The sequence below is a fragment of the Dasypus novemcinctus genome, chromosome 25, assembly GCF_030445035.2.
Source record: "Dasypus novemcinctus isolate mDasNov1 chromosome 25, mDasNov1.1.hap2, whole genome shotgun sequence".
NCBI lineage: Eukaryota > Metazoa > Chordata > Mammalia > Cingulata > Dasypodidae > Dasypus > Dasypus novemcinctus.
This window is the reverse complement of record NC_080697.1, coordinates 17,893,089-17,914,320: the sequence shown is the minus strand read 5'-3', so window position 1 is coordinate 17,914,320 and position 21,232 is coordinate 17,893,089. Positions and strand designations below refer to the sequence as shown.

Sequence of the window (21,232 nt, the reverse complement as noted above, 5' to 3'; positions counted from 1 at the left end):
TTATACTGTTAACTACAATTCTCATCCAACTCTGGATTCACTATGTTATTCAGTCCCTAGCTTATTCTCTAGCTTTCTTTCAGTTGACATTTATATCCCTAGACTACCCTTTTCAGCCACAATCCCATTTATTAACTAGCTGCTACTCATTATAATATGTTACCATCAACTCTACTCATTTCCATACATTTACAGTCAAGTAAGTTAAAACTTCTACCTACATTAAACATCACAGCCCTCCTCTTATCTCTTAATAACCTATACTCTAGATTTTAACTCCATGCATTTATTCTTTGTATTTAGGTCATATTAGTGAGACAATGTAACATTTGTCCTTTGGTGTCTGATTTATTTCACTTAGCATAATGACTTCAAGATTCATACATGTTTATCATGTGTGCCCCAATTTCATTTCTTCTTACTGCAGCATAGTATTCCATCATATGTATAAACCACATTTTGTTTACCCATTTATTGGATTATGGGCACTTGGGTAGTTTCCATCTTTTGGCAATTGTGAATAACACCGCTGTGAATACCGATGTGCAAATATCTGTTCATGTCACAGTTTTCAGTTCTTCTGGATGTATTCCTAGTAATCACTGTGCTATCTTGATTGGGGTGGGGTCCCCAGTAATTTTTTAAAATTTTATGGTTTTGTAATTCATCTTTTACTTTATTTTATTTTATTTTTTGTTAAATTGTCTTTTTTTTTTTTTTGAAGATACATAGATCACATAAAATGTTACATTAAAAAATATAAGAGGTTCCCACATACTCCCCTTACCCCCCCCCACTCCTCCCACATCATCAACCTCTTTCATCAGTGTGGTACATTCATTGCATTTGGTGAATACATTTTGGAGCACTGCTACACCGCATGGATTATAGTTTACATTGTAGTTTACACTCTACCCCAGAATATTCAGTGGGTTATGGAAAGGTGTATAAAGTCCAGCATCTATCCCTGCATTATCATTTAGGACATCTCCAGGTCTCTTCTTCCCTCTCCCTGCTCTTAGCAGTACTGTGGCCACTTTCTCCAGATGAATGCTACCGTTTCTTCCATTACTATAGCTCTTATTTTTATCAAAGTTTTCCCTTTGATTACCTTCCCCTCTGCCAGTCTTGTATTTAACTTTTGGGTCAGTCAAGTTGGTTTCTATTTGTCCATTTGTTTTCCATTCCTCTACATTTTGTCGTTTTTGGTTCCTTGTTTATTCTGTTTGTTTTAGAGTAGGAGTTGGTAAGCTTTTCTGTAAAGGGCCAAATTGTAAATATTTTAGGTTTTGAGCGCTGTATGGACATGCTGCAACTACTCACCTCTGCTATTGTAAGGTAAGAGCAGCCATAGGCATTAGGTAAAATGAATAGATATGACTGTGCTCCAGTAAAACTTTATGTGCCAATATAGGTGGCAGGCTGTATTTGGCCCATTGGCTATAGATTGCCAACCCTCATCCTAGAGAGCTTATACTTTCTTCACATCCCTTTACTTTTAATTAGTGGAGAGTAGATGCTACTGGGTGTTCAGCCTGCCTTCCTTTACTGCAGATCCCAGGCTGAGCTATTATTTTTTATTGATAAGCATTGGGGATAAAATATCAAATTGACTACTTAAATGATAAAGGGGTTGTTGGGTAGCTAATCATGATCCCCATATCCTTTCATAAGTGAACTGAGAGTAGAAGTCAAAGGTCCTAGGGTCCCAAAGATGGAAAATAAAGCAAGGGGGAAGCGGATTTGGCTCAATTGATAGTGTCTGCCTACCACATAGGAGGTCCAGGATTCAAACCCAGGGCCTCCTGACCTGTGTGGTGAGCTGACCCATGCGCAGTGCTGATGCGTGCAAGGAGTGCCATGCCATACAGGGGTGTCCCTCATGTAGGGGAGCCCCACACGCAAGGAGTGCGCCCCTCAAGGAGATCCGCCCCACTGAAAAAAGCACAGCCTGCCCAGGAGTGGTGCCACACACACAGAGAACTGACGCAGCAAGATGACACAACAAAAAGAGATTCCTGGTGTGGGTGACAACAATGCAAGCAGACAAAGAAGAACACACAGTAAATGGACACAGAGAGCAGACAATGGGGGTGGGGGGCAGGGGATAGAAGAATAAATAAATCTTTTAAAAAATAAATAAACTAATTCTTTTAAACCAGAACCATGTCCAAAAAAAAAAGAAAAGAAAGCAAGGGAGAACCTGCCTTTAATGCCTATACATTCTGTCCCTACCTCAGGCATGGTGGTTTTCTGGAACCTTCCCACTAACTCACCTCTGCAGCGGATACGGCTGTCTGACGGCTCCTTGAAGCTCTACCCCTTCCAGTGTTTTCTCGCCCATGACCAGGCTGTGCGTACCCTTCAGTGGTGCAAAGCTAACAGGTATAGAAGAGGAGAGTCGTGGAGGTGGCAGGTGAAGACTGGGACAGGCTACTCTTGTAGATTTGTTCAGTCAATCTTCTCCTCTCTTTTCACAGTCATTTCCTAGTCTCTGCTGGGAGCGACCGGAAAATCAAATTTTGGGACCTTCGGCGGCCTTATGAACCAATAAATTCTATCAAGCGTTTCTTGAGTACAGAGCTGGCCTGGCTGCTCCCCTACAACGGTGTCACTGTGGCTCAGGACAACTGCTATGCCTCGTACGGCAGGAGGGAAATAGGAGGAGTTCTGGGGATAGGCCCTACAGGTTGGGGTACAAAAGGGTGCCAGACTGTGGTGGGGAAAAGAGAGTTGAGAGTTTTCTCAACCCAAGATAGTTTGAAGTCTGGAAGGAACTGGGGAGAAGAAATGAAACTAATCTTAGAAAAAGGGAGGTTTTCTTTTATTTTTGCTTCTCTTTCTCTTACAGCTACGGGCTCTGTGGAATTCATTACATTGATGCTGGTTATTTTGGTTTCAAGGCCTACTTCACTGCTCCTCGAAAGGGCACTGTCTGGGTGAGTTCTCTCTTTCACCATCTTTATTACACAGGAAAACTAATCATGTACCACCTAGTGGCATTCAGGAAGAGGCTGTATTTTGGGTAGAAGGAGGAGAAGATATGTCTGGGGTAACTACCATCACAGACATGGGTTATGATAAGCTCATTTTTGTTTGTGTGTATATGTATCTTCTCCCTCAGTGCATTTGTGAATTGTTACCAATTCATAAAACTGAATGAATATATAAATGAAAGCTGTCTCTTCCTATTAGAGTCTTTCAGGATCAGACTGGCTTGGGACCATAGCTGCGGGAGATATATCTGGGGAACTCATTGCAGCCATATTGCCTGATATGGCACTGAACCCAATAAATGTCAAGCGACCCGTCGAGCGAAGATTTGTACGTATATGAATATCTCGTGCTGCCCCATCTGTTTACTCCGAATCTACATGCCCTCCCAACTCCTGATAGAGTACAAATTAGTACTGGGTCTCCCAGACCTGATATCAGCCTGAAACTCTTAATGCAGAGTTGTGGACAACCTTCCCTACCCTGCTTCATCTGAGCATATAGTTAAACATACTACTTTCTTCCATATTTGCCTCTCCTGCCCCAAACCAGTTTCTTCTCCCTTAATCTTAATTCTGGATTCAGTATTATAGAACCTAATTTCATGGTCTCCTTTTTAGCCTATATATAAAGCAGATCTGATGCCATATCAAGAAAGCCCTGAAGGGCAAGATCACTCTTCTGCTTCATCTGGGGCCCTCAATCCTCCCAAGGCTCGAACTTATGCTGAAACTGTCAACCATCACTACTTGCTCTTTCAAGATACAGATTTGGTAAGTTAGACCAGGAGAATGGGTATGGCATCAGAAAAGGTAGAAAGCTTTAGTCCTTGTATAGTAGGGAACCCCTGAAGAGTTCCAGCACAAAGATGCAAAACTAAGAAGCTGTTTGTTTTTTCCATTCCATTACACCCCTCCTCCAGGGCTCATTCCACGATCTGCTCCATAGAGAACCGGTGCTGCGAATGCAGGAGGGAGAGGGGCACTCTCAACTCTGCCTGGACAGGCTACAGCTGGAGGCTATTCATAAGGTAAGGACCTTGATTCTCACCACCTCCACCCTCTCCTCTCTTTTCCCTCCAGCTGTGGAACTGTGGTCCCTGAAAGGGAAGCTGAAAAGGTAACATGGCTTTAGGCAGAAAGCAGCTTTGGCACCCTCATTGCCTTGCTCCTGATAGACCTACCTCATTCACTGTCGTCTCCTCTCTTTCAGACTCTGGCCCATTCTTTTTCCCTCATACAGCTAGTACTCACTCTAAAGCACCAACCGAGAAGAAAAAATAAAACTCGAAAAAAGAGAAAAATTAATAATTAAAGCACCAACCATAGACTTTTGTTTTCTGTTCTCTTCACAGGTACGTTTCAGCCCAAACCTGGACTCCTATGGATGGCTGGTATCTGGAGGGCAGTCAGGGCTGGTTCGGATCCATTTCGTCCGTGGACTCACCTCCCCACTGGGCCACCGTATGCAGCTTGAAAGCCGAGCCCACTTCAGTACCATGTTCCAACCATCCTCGCCACCTAAAGGACCTGGCTTCCCTCCAACCAGCCATCGCCTTCTGCCTAGTCCCTAGTCGTGGCGCACACAGGACCTTTGGAATGAAGTCTGCCCAGAACAAATGGCCCCTGTGCACAGAGCCATCGGAACTGGGGCCTTCCTGGATAGGGATGCTGCCCAGGCTGGGACCTTTCCAGCCTGCCTCCCCAGGACTCCTCAGCTCCCTCTCCTTCCACAGACTTCTACCATCACAGCCCCCTGCGGGCAGAGGGGCCCTCCCTCCGGAACTCTTAAGGCTCCTCAGCCTAAAACTGTGGCTCACGGGGAACACTCAGGCCTGACTTAGGCTTGGGAGTCAAATTGCTCATATTGAGCATATTGTCAAGTAGGTAAAGCCAAGTAAACAACTGGGTGTTTTGAGATCACATGCGAGTGGGCGTTCGGAGACTTGGACAGGGTATCTGCATGAAGGTTCCTGTCTGACTGGCTTCCAGGATCCCAAATTTTCTCTTAAGAGTAACCAGCACACAAGTTTGTGAGGGGTGATATTTACTGGGCTGAAGCTGCTTGTAGTATTTCTTCAACTGAGGAATACCACAAATACCCTACCAATAGGGCAGGGACTCAGATCTTACTTGCTCCTGCTTATGAAATATTCCCCATCACTGGTCAACTGACCCCACTTGAATACTTCTAGACAGTCGTGTTTTGAAAGCACTTCTTTATATCAAGTCAAAGAGTATACTTCTATAAATTTTATCCATGGGTGTTAGGAAACCTAGTCATTCTTCCTCGTGATTGTCCTTTTTAAGTATTTAACAATAGCTATCATGTGTTTCCCAAGTCTTTTCTTTTTAGATTAAATATCTTCTGTTACTTCAACCATTCTCTGACACATCATGATTTTTGACCTTCCATCTTACTGTCACATTGTTGACATCTATAATACTTAGCTACTTGATTTCAACTCTATGTATAGGAGGTGTTTAGAAACCAAGTAGAGTACTTCATGTGTTGCTGTATCTCATCCTGTTAGAGTCCTCCTGTGGGATGCCGCAGCCTTGCAGTGACTGCAGTACTGCCTCCTAAACAAGAACAGACAGACCCTAGCAGTGACACACAGGCAAGCCAGAATCTTGGAATGCATAAGGGGGATGTAGTTAGGTGGCCTCAAGAAATAGAGAAAAATAAGCAGTCGGCGCCTACTGGAGGGAGTGGAGATTAGTTTAGTGCTTACCAGGAACAAAACCCTCTGGTGCTCTTGATTGATTTGCAAAATATCTGGAAACAGCTTTCTGCCTTTCCAGAATAGGGAGTCTGCCATATGTCAGGAAATCTCCTTTAAAAGGGAAGGAATCTGGGAAGCAGACGTGGCTTAAGTGATTGGGCTTCCATCTACCATATAGTTGGCCCCGGGGTTTGATTTCTGGTGCCTCCTGGTGAAGCCAAGCTGGCCCACACAAAGTGCAGGCCCGAACGGGTAGTTGGCCCACACAGAGTGCTAGCCTGCACAGCACAGGCCTGTGCTAGGTAGCACAGCAAGATGATGCAACAAAAAGACACAGAGGAGAGACAGAGACGCAGCAGACCAGGGAGCTGAGGTGACTCAAGATTGAACACCTCCCTCCCACTCTGGAAAGCTCCAGGATCAGTTTCTGGTGCTGCCTAAGGAGAAGACAAGCAGACACAAAAGAACACACAGTGAATGGACACAGAAAGCAGATGACACAAAAAGCAGACAGCAAGGGGAAATAAATAAGTCTTTAATAAATATTTAAATAAATAAATGAAAGGAATCAAGTAGTTCAATCCCCTCCATGTTAGAGAAGAGGAAGCCTAGCCCTGGAGGACACCTGGACAGTTTGCAGCAGAGGAACCCCAACCTGTGCCAGGAGAAAGGAGCCAAGCACGGCAGCACCCTACTGTGACCCAGATCAGATTATGTGAGGTTTTAGGTTTCTGAGCTGACCAGAAGGGAAGTGCCTGTCATTCTACACCGCAGCCCTCTGATGCTGCACCATGAACTTGCGCTTTCAGTGGTAGCTCTTGAGGCTGTGGGTTAGTGTTGCTGATGGCCTTCACAAGAACATGAGGTTGATGCTTTGGGTACTTGCTCTTTTCTCCACTATGAACCCTCTTCTCCCCAGGCCACCCCTACTTCCAACCCTCCCTCCAAATATTCCCAGCTTCTACCACACAGTGGTTCCTGCACCTTTTTTTACCTTTGTGCCTTTTCCCCCCTCCTCCAGGAGTGCCCTTTTCCACCTTGAATAACACCTTCACCTTCAAGGCCTCAGCTTAAATTCCAAGTTCACCAAGGAGCCTTCCCAGATTTCTCCCGGAAAAAATACTCTCCCTCCCTTGTGTTCCCAAGGGGGAAGGGGGAAAAAAGAGGAGAAGCAAGTCCTTAAGCATTTGACCTATATAGGGTGCTTTACATACATACTTGATACCATGACGTAGGTATTGGTCCTATTTTACTTAACAATAAACTGAGATTCTGAGAGGTTAAGCAGCCTGAACAGGTCTATCTGAACCCAGATAGGCTGATTTTAGAGCAATTTCTTTTACCTCAATTTTTCACCTGCCACATTCAGTTTTTTATTACATTTACTAGTATAAACTCACTCTAGTATGTATTTTGCATATAGGAGCCTTTTAGTTAAATGTTTGGGACAATGAATTCACTTGCTTCCTTACTCTGCTTCTCCAGTATCAGGATTCTCTTGCCTTGTTCATTTAAGTATTGGGTTGAAGCTAGTATGTGGAGAGCTGCAAAGGGCTAGACATGGCTACTTCCTGAAGCGTGGGCTTCCTGAACCTGGAGATAGTTAAGTAGCCTGACAAATCCACTGCCCAGGCTATTACAGGAATTTCCACTATATTCAGAGAATCTTAAGACTGTTAGAGCTATAAGGGGATTAAGAAATCATGTCTATAGAACTGTAAACAAAACAGCAGTTGGGGTAGAGAGAACCTGTAGTTATAGCCCCCAAACCTCTTCCTATAGTCCTAGAGTTCTAAGGAGCCCAGTTTGAAATAGCCCAAACCCCTCATTTTGCACGAGAGAACTTTAGTTCAAGTCTAGTGACCAAGGCTGCTCAATTATGGAGCCAGGACCTAATCCCTTCTTTGAGGTTCTGTAATTCTAGTGCCTTCTGTGGAAGGCAGCATTTTTAAGTAGACTGTTGTAGGTAAAGCACTGCAACAGTCGCTATAAGGACAACAAAGATGGACCTGACCCAGTTCCACCCATTCAGGAGCTCAGAATTATTGGGGCTAACGAAGGGTGCAGCGACTCTAACATCGAACACACGTACTGCACCTAAGTATCTATCCCTTATGGTTTTCAAACTATGATTCTAGAGGACTTCGTCCTTCAGAATACCGAGGCTAACAAGGACGTCGAGACCTTGGTCAGTTTTGGGGGCCGGGAACAGCGAGGGGTCGGGCGAGAAGGGGCAGGGGGCAGAGGGGAGAGCCAGGAGGAACCCAAGGCTTGGCGAGCGCCGCGCACCTGCGCCAAAGGCCGAGCACGCGGCGAGCGCACCAGCCAGGCAGTCCCACGCCTGCGCCAGGCCGCGGGAGGGGCGGGGCCTGCGGCGGAAGTCCCTGGGCCGGCTGTGGTCACGTGGGCGGGGCCGCGGCGCGCCGAGCTCGCGTCGGGGTGAGTGGCGGGTGGTCGGCGGTGGCGGAACGCGGGGACCGCGGGGTCAGGGGCCCTGCCTCCTGTGTCGCGTTGCACTCGGGAAGGATGCGGGTGGTTCCAGCGAAGAGTCCGACTCTGGGGACGGAGCAGGCTCGCTCTTCGAAGCCCAGGCTCTGGGTGGAAGCTGGAGCCAGCCCGTGCTCACGAGTCCTGAGGTGGCCCCGCTTCAGGGTTGGGGGGCGGATCCCAAGGCTAGCCACAGCCTCTCCTCGCTTCCGCGATTGTCTAAGGCGACCCCTGTGACAGGAAGCATCCCTCCTGGGGCCTCTGTTCCTTTCGGACAGATTGGAAGGCTGGGGGCGGGCAGGGGATGATCCCCTCTCCTCTTGGCTCACAGGAAGCATGGCACTCTGGCGGGCCTACCAGCGAGCCCTGGCTGCTCACCCGTGGAAAGTGCAGGTCCTGACCGCTGGTGAGTGACCCTCTGGGACCCGAGTGGTACCAGAGTGGGCTGCTTTGGGAGGCAGAGGCTTACCCGACTGTCCCTCCCTCATACCTGGCGTCTCTTCATGAAGGGGTGGCTGTCTCATTCCGAGCGTCCCCAGTCTGTTATGGAGGGTGGATCCTCGAGGCTGTTCTCAAGGGAAGGTGTATGCACAGTTGGCCTCGCTGAAAGTAGATCTGAAGGTCCCTAAAAGCTGAGGAGTCATCTCCTCAGGATAAGAGCATTGCCCCAGGGGGCCCCAACTTAGAAGACAATAGCAAGCACTCTGCAAACGTTTTCTGGTACAATGTGCAAAGCACTGTCATACATAGTATCTCATAGGATTACCACAAAGATCTGGCGGCTAGGATCACTTGAGTTTACATTAGATGTCCTGAAGTCCTGAAATCAGGACTCTTTCCCCCGTTTATTTTTCTTACTATTGTGTGTGTGTGAAATATATCTTAACATACAAAAGAGTGATTACGAGGTGTATGTACAGCTTAAATAGTATTAAAACTGAATACAGGAAACTGATGGGGCTCAAGTGGTTGAGCGCCTGCTTCCTGCATGGAAGGTCCCAGGTTCGGTTCCCAGTATCTCCTAAATGAAACAAAACAACAAATAAATGAAAAAAACCAACTCAGGGGAGCTGATGTGGCTCAGTGGTTGAAGCACCGGCTTCCCACATATGAGGTCCTGGGTTCAATCCCTGGTCCCATTATCTCAAAATAAATAAATAAACTGAATACCTTTCTGTCAGTCCTCTGCTTTGAAACTCCTTGAGTGCCTCTCCCTAATTCACACACCCTAAGAGATAACCACTTTCCTGAGTTTTGTATGTCTTTATTTTTACCACCTGTATATTTATCCACAAACGATACACTAACCAAGGTATTTTTTTTTTCCTATTGTATACCAAGTCCAGTGATTGGGTAGCATCCTAGCAGAGGTAATCCAGTGACTTTGTTGCCTTTGTTAACATCTTTATTTTAGCTGGCTAGCTCATCTAAGAGGGGATGGCACACGGTAAGTTTTGTGGGGGGAGGATTAGAAGGTCTGTGACCATTGAGTCAGTGCAAGGAGCAATCATCTTAAGATGGGGTCTTGCCTATATCTAGAGGAAGGCAGCAGAATTCTAATAATGGGCCATGGGATTCTAGGAGGAGGACTGTTGAAAGGAAGGGGAGACTGCTCAAATAGCCCTGTATTAGCACTAGAAAGTTCGTTGGTGACTGGCCAGGGGATGGACTGTTGCCCCTCCCTGGGACCCTCTCCAGCTTCCTGTGCCCAGCCACCTCTGTCCTGTCCTCAGAGTGTCCGTCAGCCTGCATGACTCACCTGGCTGCGTGTGTGGTGACTCATGCTGGAACTGTGTGGCTGTGATGGGAACTGACACCCTGGGCCCTTTGCCCAGCCTCAGATTCCCTCAGGGCCAGTGACTGCCAGAAGGAAGGTCCCCTCGTAGCCATTGAGAATAGGGAAGGAGGGAAAGTCCTTGTGTCTCCCTACGGCAAGGGCCATGGCTGACAAGGGCAGGAGATAGAGCTCCAAGGGGGTCCAAGCGCAGATCTGTGGCTGAACTGGGGTTCTGCGCAGACTGTGCTAAAACCCTTTGTCCCCACACTCTCAGTCTTCCTGGGGTGGTGGTGGGTTTTTTTAGTTTTTAGGAGGTACTGGGGATTGAACCCAGGACCTCATACATGGGAAGCAGTGCTTAACCCCTGAACTACATCTGCTCCCATCTTCGTGAAGTTTTGCTGACATCCCTCTTCAGCCCTGAAGCAACCTGCAACTCCTTAGGTAGCATCTTTCTCAGACTTTTCCAAACCCTCCAGACTTTTCTGTCCCTGCTGCTCAGCTTACTTGGATCAAACCACAAATAAAGGGAGATGTGGATTTTGCTCCCTGAGCCATTTTTGGACCCCCAGCATAGTAGTCCCTGAGAGCCCAGGTGACAGCAGATCACTCTAGAAAGCAGAGCAGAGATTTCAGATTTTGAGTTAGAAGACCAATATTTGAATCCCAGAGCCATAGCACTTTGCAGCTGTGTTATTCAGGAGAAATCAGGAAACCTCTTTGGGCCTCAGCTTCCTGATTTAGAATTTGGGTTTACATATATACACTGTATCAGGCAAAGTCAGTATAGGGATTATTACACTGTAATCTGTGAAAAGGCTTTGGAAATCAGAAAATGCTGTATAAATTTAAAGGCTCAAGTGGTTGGTGCTTTCTATAGTGTCGGCCGCCCAGGCTCAAGCTATTCTTGAGAGATGTGCTTGGGTTGGATTTGTGCCACTTACCATAAATTTGAACACGCCCTGAACATGCACTGCCCTGAAGCTCATGTGCAGATACTTTGTCCAGAAGCGATCCAAAGGAAGAGAAGAGGGAGAGCTAATACAAGGATACATTATCAAATTGGCCACTGCTAAGAGCAACTAGTTGTTCAATCCCTTGGGACTGTCTGAGACGCTCTTTGAAATGCATCCTAGGACTGTCTGTCTGCACAGAGAAAAGGAGAAACCGTTTTCCACCAGCTCAAAGGTCAAAGGTTCACCCATGGGATGCAAACTCCCCTGTACTTCCAGGTTACATTTGCCTGGCCCCTGAGTGGGATTCCTGTAGCCTCCCAAGACCAGGCATCAACAGTGAAACCCCAGGTGTGACAAAGGCCTGAGGCAAGAATCTTTTAGGTTGCACTGCACAAATAACGAGTCAGAGATGGATGAAGCCAAGGAGATAGGAAATGGTCCATAGGAAGTGTCTGCTGCCCCTAGTTTTCACCATGCCACACAGTCCCCAGGAACGGGGCAGCCTGGAGAAAGGTTTGCTAATTGTTCTGTAGAGTCCGAGCCTGCCTTCTCCCTTCTTTTCTTGACCATTCCTGTCTCCATTGAGCCCAGGGCCTAGCTCCATTCATCTTCGATCCATCTAGTCCTGTTGTGGAGGCATCTGAGCTCTTGTAGACACTGGTTTCCGCAAAGCATTGCCCAGGATGTGAGAGCTCAACAGGTATGAGATACTGTCAGTTCAGTCCCTGATAATACAGAGAGGGAAACTGAGGCAAGAGGGGAGAGTGGCATGTACTGATCCATTGGTAGAGCTGGCATTGAACTTAGGGCGCGCACACACACACACACACACACACTGCACTGCCCTATGCTGGAGACTCCTGGGGCCTCAGGATGTGAAGTGCAGTCCCAACTGGTTTGGACTTAGAGGTCTGACAAACTGTGGAACCCTCTGCCTTCTCATTTTCTAGCTGTAAGACAGGGATTTAGGCCGGTAATGGGGAGATGAGGCCTCACACCCAAGAGGTCGTCTGAATCCCCCAGGTGCTCTCCCCTCTCAGGCTGGGCTTTAGCTCCCTCTGGGCTTAGTGCCAGACCAAGTCCCTAATCCAGGCAACTGTTTGATCATTAGAGACTTTTGGGCAGAGGAATGAGTTGGCAGCACTGCTGACCCCATGCCAGTAACTATACCTGCCCACTCAGGCCTCCTGTAGACTCAAGATCACACTTCCTGCTCCTCATTCCAAGACCTACTTCCTCCTCCTCTGCCTTCTCATCTTCTGTTAACGCTTTATTTTCTTGCATTTAAACTCCACAAACAAGAGCCAGGAGAGGAACAAAATTGGGAAAGTAGGAAATGTGTCCCCACCCATGCCATAGAAGAGGGTGTTGGAGTTGGAACTTTTCCATTTGTGGGCAGAGGTGGTCCCAAATAAATCTGTGCTCAGAAGCAGGCTCTCCTACACACTCCCCCCCCAACACACACACACACACACACACACACACACATTAGATCTGGTGGCCAGTGACAGCATAAGAACTGGCACCTACCCAGGGGCATGATGTCACACCCACGCCAGCGTCTGCCTCTGGGCTCTGCGCCCAGCCTGGCATTGGGGCGTCGCTGCCTGGCAGCCCCTTGCCCTGTGCCATCGGGGCCCTGGGCATTGTGTCTCTTCAGGCCTCCAGCCTCAGCCCCCTGGAAGCAAGTTCAAGGAGAGGGGAGCCAAACCCCAGGTTCAGAGATGAGAAGATCCAGTTCAACCAGATAGGTCCAGGAGGACTCCCAGAGGCCGGGAGGGTTTAGGGCCTCTTTGGACACTGAGTTGGGGAAGGTGGGATGAGAAATCAGGATGTCTGAGCCCTTCCTGCTCAAAGGGTCCCTTTGCAGGCCTTGCCTTAAGCCACCTTGGAGTAGTTGTATGCACAGGGGCCCGGATTACCTGTGGACAGAAGAGGAGCGTCTGGACTCTTCTGTCTGAAAGAAGCAGGACCGGCAGGGGCTACCAAGCCACACCCCACCTGCTCATCCCCACTGCTGCCCATCACTTCATAGTCACTCAGGCTTGATGGACGCAGTTTGGGGCCAAGAGCCCAGCTCTCTGTCAAAGGCTGCAGGCTTCCACGACTGTGGGGTCAGAAGTCAGCGACTTGGGTTCCCTTTCCAGCTCTGCTGTTATCTGGTTGCAAGACCATCGCCATGAGGAGTGAAAACGCGTGCTTCTTTGTTTCTTCCCAGACAAGGGAAGAAACAGGAATAGAGCTGCCTGCCCTCCCCACTAGGACCAGAGGGGAGCACGTTCTGCGTAAAAGACCGAGAAAGTGCATTAGCCCAGGGCGGGCCTGATAGGCCCTGGGAGCCTTGTGGGGGCAGGCCCCCTGCCGAGGAGCAGCCTCAGGACCCTCTTGCCCACTGGCCTGGGAGCCCAAGACTCGTGGCGTGGGGCTGGCATACCTTGACCTCCCTCCCTGAGAGAAGGCCTGGGTTCAGGTCCTGGTTCCATGCCTTACAAAGCCACCTCATCCCTCAGACACTCTGTTCATCTTTTTTTTTTTCCCCCTCCCCTGTTCCCATCACCACCCTCACCCCCACCCTGCTGTGGTTTTTTTTTTGTTGTTTTTTTTGCTGTCTGTGTCCATTTACTGTGTAATCTTCTGTATCTATTTCTCTTTTTTTTTTTTTTTGGCCTTCTCATCTTTCTCCTCCAGGATTCAGAGGGATTTCAGTCGGGGGACCTCTGATGTGGAGAGAGGTTCCGTGTCAATTGCGCCACCTCTGTTTCTGGTCTCTGCTGCGCTTCACCGTGACTCTCCCCTTCGTCTCTCTTTTGTTGCCTCATCATCTTGCTGCGTGACTCACTTGCGCGGGCACTGGCTCACTGCGCGGGCACTCATGCGGGCACTCTGCTCACTGCATGGGCGCTGGCTCACCGTGCAGGCACGCTTTCTCTTCTTTTTTCACCAGCAGTTCCCAGGGATCGAACCTGGGGCCTCCCATATGGGAGGCGGAGCCCTTCTCCCTTGAGCCACACCCACTTCCCTCTGTTCATCATTAAATGGAGGTGTGGCCACCTACGTCCCAGGCCTTGGTGAGGATTAAATATCTGTCAAAGTGGACTGGCATACTCTTACTACCTTCTTTTAAGAGGTGACTTCCTGTCCCATCAAAGTCCTTCTCAAAGTCACTCTCCCCTTAGGTGTGGCCACAGCAGCTGTGTTACTGCTGGGAGCAGAGTTGGTGACCCAAGGCTGTGTGTGTGCTGGGAGGGGAGGGATAGGAAATGAAGTGGAACCGCATGGGGTGGGGGCCAGCCTTAACTGCCACGGGGGCCTCACACCCGGCCCACAGCCCTAGACTTAGAGTTCTCTAAGTCTAGCCCTTTCCCAGAGCAGTCCTGCTGGTCGGGGCAGTGAGTCTGATGTTTTTCCTTCATTTATTTTCTGAGCACTTGATAAAAGTTAGGTGTGGTGGGGGTGGGCGTCGGGGGCGGGGGAGAACAAAGATGCCGAGGGTCCTATCCGTGCCCTCCAGAAGGTCCCATCAGTGTTCCAGCAGGAGCCTCCACCATGGTGGGAATTTCAGGGAGAGGCAGGGAGGGCCGCCTTGATGGGTGTCCCAGGGCCGGCCCGGAGCAGCGTCGGGGCTGGGAGAGCCGGCTCGAAGCCAGCAGCCCAGCTCGCCTCTGGGGGCCGCAGCCTCAGCCCTCACTCCCAGCCTCAACCAGCTGCCTCAGGCTCGGCTGCTCAGGGGCAGGGCTGTGCGGGGGATGTGGGGGAAGAGCAGAGCAGTGAGTGTGCAGCCAGCATGGACGTCAGAGCCAGCTCGGGCCAAGGGATGGGGTTGAGGGATGTGTTTGCCCAGTGCTAATTGAGGGCACAGGGACAGCGGTGGCGGTGGGGCTGGAGGGGGGCTCTCATCACACAGCGAGATGGACAGGCGAGCCGGATATCACACGGTCACTCTCTAAGCGGCCCCGTGAGCGTGTGTGTTCTAGAAACCATCACGCCAACCCCGTTCCCCGGGGGCTCTGTACGTTGTGCTCTCATCTTGGTGTCTGGGCGCGGTTGACCACTATGGCTGCCTGGAGCTGGATGACTGTGCAGGAGAGAGGAGAGGAAGCGGGTGCCAAGGGGAGAGATGGCCGTAATGCTCTTTGCCAGCTCAGTCGGAGGCTGTGGGTGGGGAAGACTGGGATGAGGTGACGCTGCTAAGAGGTGGCCAGAACTCTTCTTGGTGGGGACACTTACCAGCTCAACCCTTTTTTCTGTCCAGGGCTCTTTGAGTGCTTATGTTTTGGAAAAATAGTTATTGGTGCTCTTCTCCACAAATACAGACCCCAAGACTTGCATTGGACTGGGGTGGGGCTCCTGTTCTACATGTGACCTATTCATGGGGCCATGTCCCAGAGGGAATACTATCCAGGAATCAAGCCGCCTGGGCCCTGTCCTGGGTCTGCCATGGACTGGTAGTTGACCTTCCTTCCTCTACCTGTTGAAAAAGAAGTTTGAGGGAAGTGGATTTGGCTCAGTGGATAGGGCCTCTGCCTACCACATGGGAGGTCCAGGGTTCAAACCCCAGGCCTCCTGACCCGTGTGATGAGCTGGCCCACGCGCAGTGCTGCCACATGCAAGGAGTGCCGTGCCACGCAGAGTGTCCCCTGTGTAGGGCCGCCCCATGCACAAGGAGTGCGCCCCCTAAGGAGAGCTGCCCTGCGTGAAGAAAGTGCAGCCTGCCCAGGGTGGCACTGCACACACGGAGAGTGACGCAGCAAGATGATGCAACAAAAAGAGACTCAGATTCCCTCCTGGTGCCATTGACAAGAATACAATCAGCCACAGAAGAACACACAGCAAATGGATACAAAGAGCAGACAGCGGGGGGGAGGAAGAGGAGAGAAATAAATCTTTAAAAAAATTTTTGAATAAAAGCATGTGGAAGGCCCTTTCCTGCTGACATTCCATGGTTCTCACCTCCTGGGCCCTCGGCTTCTCCTTCTTCTGTCTACAGTTTCTGTCCCAAGCCCCCCTTTCTCTGTGATCGGGCCCTGGCCTGCCTGAGGCCTGCTCCTCCCAGTTCCTCCCAGGATGCACAGGAGGTGTCACCATCCCTGGGGAGAGGCGAGCATTCAGGCAGCGGGTCATCGCTCTCCAGAATTCAGCCCTCGGGTCCAAGAACCAGAGCCGCGCTCTTGCGGCAGACTATTCCCAGCAGGGCCCCTCGGAAACACATCCGGCCTCGGAAGGTGTCCTGACCACACCTGTGTGCCCTGCGCAGGGTCCCTGATGGGCCTGGGAGACATCATCTCCCAGCAGCTGGTGGAGAAGAAGGGCCTGCGGGGACACCAGCCCGGCCGGACCCTGACCATGGTTTCTGTGGGCTGCGGCTTTGTGGTAAGTTCTGCCCGCGGCAGGGCTGCCCGTGGAGCAGGCGGTCAGCCTTCCGGGTCAGCCTTCGATTTCCCCTGGCATCTTTCCCATCGCCGCCAGCCTGCCTTCCTCTTTTGGCCTGGGTCTCTGCTTCCCCTGGGATGTGGGTTTCTCATGCTCGGGGAAGAGCTTTGTGATGTCAAAGCCACGTTCTCTCCTCCCCGCATCCTCGCCCCCACTCTCTGGGTGTCCTTTCAGGGCCCGGTAGTCGGAGGCTGGTACAGGGTTTTGGACCGGCTCATCCCCGGCTCCACCAAGACAGATGCCCTGAAGAAGATGGTGTTGGATCAGGTGAGCAGAAGGAAGAGGGGCTCAGGAAGGGCGAGCTGGGCTGAGGAAGGGTGGGGGCTCAGGGCTCTTAGTTTCTGAAGCCCGTGCTCACTGAGCTCTACTTTCTCTTCCCCAGGGGGGATTCGCCCCATGTTTTCTAGGCTGTTTCCTCCCACTGGTAGGGACACTCAGTGGACTCTCAGCCCAAGACAATTGGGCCAAACTGCAGCGGGTAAGCTGGGCAGGTGTGGGGGAGACCACTGGCTGGTGGACCACCAGTTCCGGGGGAATGAGGCAGGCATCTGGGGATAGAGAGGTGGAAGTGCAGGAAGAGCCCCGGGCTCTGGAGGAGAGCAGCCCCGGGGGGCTTCCTGGAAGAGAGGTCTGGGTGTGCTATTCAGCCTGGGAGGTGGGAGCTGCCTGGAGGTGAAAGTAGGCGTTTGTTCCCTCTCCTGTCTCCTCAGGATTATCCTGATGCCCTCGTCGCCAACTACTATGTAAGAGTGGGTGCCTCAGCTGTCACTTCTGCTTCCTGAACCCCAGAAATGCCCTGGGGTTGGGGGTCCTCCTGACACAGACATCCCCGGGCGGGACGCCTCTGTCATTCCCAGAGTGGACCCTGTCCTCAGGGAGCACTCCCCTAGCTGTCTCACCTTTTCTTGGGTACAAACGTTGGGGTAAGGTCAACCTAGGCCATGAGTTGGGGGGTCAGTGACGGAGGCAGCCCCCCCCAACCTATCCCTTCTCTCTCTTCCAGCTCTGGCCTGCTGTCCAGTTGGTCAACTTCTACCTGGTCCCCCTTCCTTACAGGTAGGACAGATCCCTACCCCTTCCTTCCAGGAAGATGCCCATTACAAATATTTGAAGACAAGATGATTCTCATTTCAACCCGTGCTACTTCAGACCCCCAAACAGAACTCTTAGTCCCCGGCCCAGCTCCTCAGCCTCCCGAGCGTTTTATTCCGCCTCCCTTACCCATTTCAGATACTGGCCCAGGGTGTCTGCCCGCTGACCGTCTTTCATCTTCCTAGGGAGGATCCTGCTTCCACCCCACCTCTGATGGCTTATCTGCAGGGACAGTGACTGGGGAGCGGCAGCCTAGATTAGCTAGAAAGGTAGACCAGAAAGCCAAGTGGGAGCCTGGTCAGGTTAGTGCACTGCAAAGTACGGTTTTACTCTAACAATAAAGGTAGTTGCTGAACTGCAAGGAAAGAAAAACCAGAATGGAATTAAAGATGCATCGGTAAAATGGCTGGAGGTGAGGGGGGCTTTCAGAACAGGGTAACGTATGACCTGTTAGGATCCTTTGCCACAGTCTGCAACTAGAGCAAAGTGAAGGTAAAATAACAGAGATAGGAGGAGAGCAGACGGAGCTCAACTGGTCAAGCACCTGCTTCCCATGTATGAGGTCCTGGGTTCAATCCCCAGTACGTCCTAAAAAACAAAGAAAAAACAAACAAACAAACCACACAACAAAGGAGGAGCTATTTTATGCCGCAGGCAGTCTGCTTTTGGAGTGAGAAACCTCAGCTGTGCAAGGTGGAGGGGTAACGTGTGTTTTTGGAGTGAGAAACCTCAGCTGTGCAAGGTGGAGGGGTAACGTGTGTTTTTGGAGTGAGAAACCTCAGCTGTGCAAGGTGGAGGGGTAGCGTGTGTTTCGAAGGGGCCTGGACAAGGGTGTGAATACCAGCCGTACCGGCAAGAAACGTATGCAGGGTCGCTGGTCTTTGCGGCTGCCACCAGGGAGAACAGAGCTCTGGGACAGCACCGGCATCCGAGCTGGATGTCCTCTGGCCTGAGCCACACAGTCCCTCCCTAAGGGGCTGGAGGAAGGAAGTCTAAACTCTGGACATTCTCAGACGTGGTCCCGCCCCTTCCGTGGTGCTTTCTGTTTCCTTTTCCATCTCTAGACCTGCGCGCTTCTCCTTTTGCCTCCTCTTCTCCATATGCCATTCCTGTCCCTTAGGTTGGCTGTTGTCCAGTGTGTCGCTGTTCTCTGGAACTCCTACCTGTCCTGGAAGGCACATCGGCTCTAGGCCTGCCTCGCTCCGTTGTCACTGCCTCAGAATGGGTCAAGCGGCCTCCTCAAAGCGGGCATGTCCCTTTGTGTGGGGTTGGGTTGCTAGTCAGAAGCGAGTGGGGTTAGCACTCTGCAATGGTGGTTTTCCCTTGAAGTTGTAAACTGACTCCTTTTGAAATCACCAAAACCTTTAGAATGGTCTTACACCTCCCCCACAGCAGGCACTCCATAAATATGTGTTGAACCGTGTTGACCGTGTCTGCTTTAACGTCCATATCCTAGCTAATGCCACTCAGCCCCACATCTGCTCTCCAACCCTTCCCAGCCCTCATGGAGCTTCCGCTCTTCTGGGGCCCTTCCAGCTCTGTAAATATGTTACTAAATATGTAATCTCCTATCCGCAGGAGTCAGTAAAGCCCATCAGAAAACAATTGGGGAAATTTCTAGATCTGGAAAGAAGCCCAGAGATCACTGAGCCCAGTCTCCAAAAGAGAAAACAGTGAAGCGAACTGTCCATTCCGTGAGTTAGTGGCAGAGCAGAAACTTGAACCTGAATTTCCTTACTTCCAACCCAGTGATCTTAACCTGATGGCCAGAAGCATGTAATACTGCTGTTATGGTTCCTGGGAGAAAACTTAACTTGGCCAAACCCAGGAGCAAATGTGCCAGCCTTTATGTGGTCTGAGAGCATGCTGAGACCAGAGATCCCTTTTTTTTAGGTACGAGGTATTGCACCTGAGACCTTGTATGTGGGAAGCTGGGACTCAACCACTGAACCACATCGGCTCCCCTGAGTTGGCTCCCTCATCTGCTTGCTTTTTGTTTTTTTCAGGAGGCACAGGGAACCGAACCTGGGGCCTCCCTTGTGGGAGGCAGGTGCTCAACCTCTTGAGCCAAATTCACTCACCAGAGACCTTCTTTTACATGGTGCCTCAGTCAGGCAGCCAGGCTGCCTCAGCAGCTTCTGGGTGGGTCCCATGGTGGTCACTGGGTGCCACCAGTGTCCTCCTGATCGCCTCCGTTTGGGGAAACGATGGCGGGGGCTAGAGACGGTCAGAGCAGCACCACGTCCTCCGGATGCCTCGTCCCCTTCTGGAGGCGGAGGACACGGTCAGCACCACGGACAGCCCCAGCCTCCTCTCGCCGGCGGACACCATGGCCCAAGGCTAGTCTGGTGTGGGGATGGGCCCGAGGCCTCGCTGGCTGTTTCCAGCGGGAGGAAGGACTCTGCTGCGTTCCAGAGCCATCGGTCTTTTATGCCCCAGCCGGCGTGTCGCTCTCTGGAGTCTGGTGCCACGTTTCGCGCGGCTTCCAGCGCTCCCCGGGAGATGAGAAGTCGCGTGTCCGCAGGGGCGCCCCCCGGGGGGCTCAACCCGCGGGACTCGGGGCGCGGCCGTCATTGCTTCTACAATCAGTGCATGCTCTTCGCTGACGTCAGTCGGAGCTGTCCTGGCGCTATATAAGGCTGGCGGCGGTCCCGGGACGGACCCCGTGCTCCCCGAGGCGCCCTCAGCCCGTCCCGAGGGCCCGAGACTGGAGCTCCGTCCTGCTCCGGGCGAACCCTCGCCGCCTACCTGTGAGTGGCTCGGAGCGTGCACCCAGCCTGCCCGGGCACGAGAACTCGGCGCTCAGCTCTCCGCCGCCACCCGCCAGGAGGGAGGGCGCGGGGCACAGGCCGGGGGCAGGGGCTGGGGCCGGAGGGCCGGCGGGGGGCCCCGGCGGGGGCGCTGGAGGTGGCGCCCCCCGCGGCTGCCCCGGGCGCGCCTCACCCTGCGCTGCCCCTGTGTGTCCAGGGCCGGCGACACCATGCGGCAGGCAGGACGCGCGGCGCTGCTGGCGGCACTGCTGCTCCTGGCACAGCTGCGCCCGGGGAGCAGCCGCTGGAGCCGGGAGGCGGCGGGAGCCGGGGGCCGGGACCCGAGTCTGCGCTGGACGCCCGCGCCGGGGGGCCGGGCCGGCGGGGCCCGCGCGCTGCTCCTGCTGCTGGCCGAGCGCTTCCCGCGCCGCGCGGGGCCCGGCCGAGGGGCGCCGGGGGCGGCAGGCGAGCGGCCGCGACGCGACGACCCCCCACTGTCCATCGACCTCACCTTCCACCTGCTGCGGACCCTGCTGGAGCTGGCGCGGACGCAGAGCCAGCGGGAGCGCGCCGAGCAGAACCGCATCATTTTCGACTCGGTGGGCAAGTGAGGGGTCCGGTCCCGGGCCGCGAACCCCGGGGCCCGCCCGCACCCCGGGGCTGACACGTGAGCGACCGGAACTGACTCCGTTCCGGGGCCAGAGAGGGCCGAGGTGATCCTGAGCGCTCCCTTCCTTCCTATTTTTTAATAAAAGTGCAGAAGAGCCGTGGGCTTCTGTCGTGGGGGTGCGGGAAGCCACAGGGGTGGCGCCCCGGGGGACGTTGGGGCCTCCCGGCCAGCGGGAGGGAACGAGATGCTGCTTTCCGCGGGGCTCCCGCCGTCCCCGCCACCCCCAGGACCCCGAAGGTCCCGCGCGCCCGCCATCAGGCAGGTGAAGAAGAGGGGATCCCGCCACGCCCGTCCCCCAATGGCCCCCATCCCGGGCAAGGGCAGGAAGGCGGTGGCTTCGCCTCCGAGCCC

General features: G+C 52.2%; 3 protein-coding genes across 5 annotated transcripts in view; all 3 read left to right on the top strand.

Moving 5' to 3' along the window:
* The window catches only part of GTF3C2 (general transcription factor IIIC subunit 2), a 41,102-nt gene extending 35,729 nt beyond the window's left edge, over positions 1 to 5,373 (top strand). For all 3 annotated transcript variants that reach the window (XM_004451441.5, XM_058287762.2, XM_058287763.1), the window contains 7 exons: positions 2,241 to 2,385; positions 2,481 to 2,642; positions 2,852 to 2,939; positions 3,196 to 3,324; positions 3,615 to 3,767; positions 3,917 to 4,024; positions 4,349 to 5,373. In XM_004451441.5, coding sequence (XP_004451498.1) covers positions 2,241 to 2,385; positions 2,481 to 2,642; positions 2,852 to 2,939; positions 3,196 to 3,324; positions 3,615 to 3,767; positions 3,917 to 4,024; positions 4,349 to 4,567 — 1,004 coding nt within the window. In that variant the 3' untranslated portion in view covers positions 4,568 to 5,373. The remainder of the gene's footprint in view (positions 1 to 2,240; positions 2,386 to 2,480; positions 2,643 to 2,851; positions 2,940 to 3,195; positions 3,325 to 3,614; positions 3,768 to 3,916; positions 4,025 to 4,348) is intronic.
* A 2,729-nt stretch (positions 5,374 to 8,102) lies between these two features.
* On the top strand, positions 8,103 to 18,884 carry MPV17 (mitochondrial inner membrane protein MPV17). Its single transcript, XM_004451442.3, has 8 exons — positions 8,103 to 8,158; positions 8,538 to 8,612; positions 16,194 to 16,309; positions 16,544 to 16,636; positions 16,752 to 16,847; positions 17,080 to 17,112; positions 17,373 to 17,425; positions 18,582 to 18,884. Exons 2-8 carry the CDS (start codon positions 8,543 to 8,545, stop codon positions 18,649 to 18,651), a joined length of 531 nt encoding a protein of 176 aa, XP_004451499.1. The 5' UTR covers positions 8,103 to 8,158; positions 8,538 to 8,542; the 3' UTR covers positions 18,652 to 18,884.
* An 89-nt stretch (positions 18,885 to 18,973) lies between these two features.
* On the top strand, positions 18,974 to 20,977 carry UCN (urocortin). Its single transcript, XM_004451446.5, has 2 exons — positions 18,974 to 20,211; positions 20,429 to 20,977. The coding sequence occupies exon 2, from the start codon at positions 20,442 to 20,444 to the stop codon at positions 20,820 to 20,822; it is 381 nt and encodes a 126-aa protein (XP_004451503.1). The 5' UTR covers positions 18,974 to 20,211; positions 20,429 to 20,441; the 3' UTR covers positions 20,823 to 20,977.
* Positions 20,978 to 21,232: the final 255 nt, after the last annotated feature.

Coding starts and splice junctions, on each gene's coding strand:
- MPV17 (XM_004451442.3), top strand. CDS start 8,543: ATGGCACTCTGGCGGGCCTACCAGCGAGCCCTGGCTGCTCACCCGTGG. Junction 16,637..16,751: donor AGAAGATGGTGTTGGATCAG/GTGAGCAGAAGG, acceptor TCTCTTCCCCAG/GGGGGATTCGCCCCATGTTT. Junction 17,113..17,372: donor CCCTCGTCGCCAACTACTAT/GTAAGAGTGGGT, acceptor TCTCTCTTCCAG/CTCTGGCCTGCTGTCCAGTT.
- UCN (XM_004451446.5), top strand. CDS start 20,442: ATGCGGCAGGCAGGACGCGCGGCGCTGCTGGCGGCACTGCTGCTCCTG.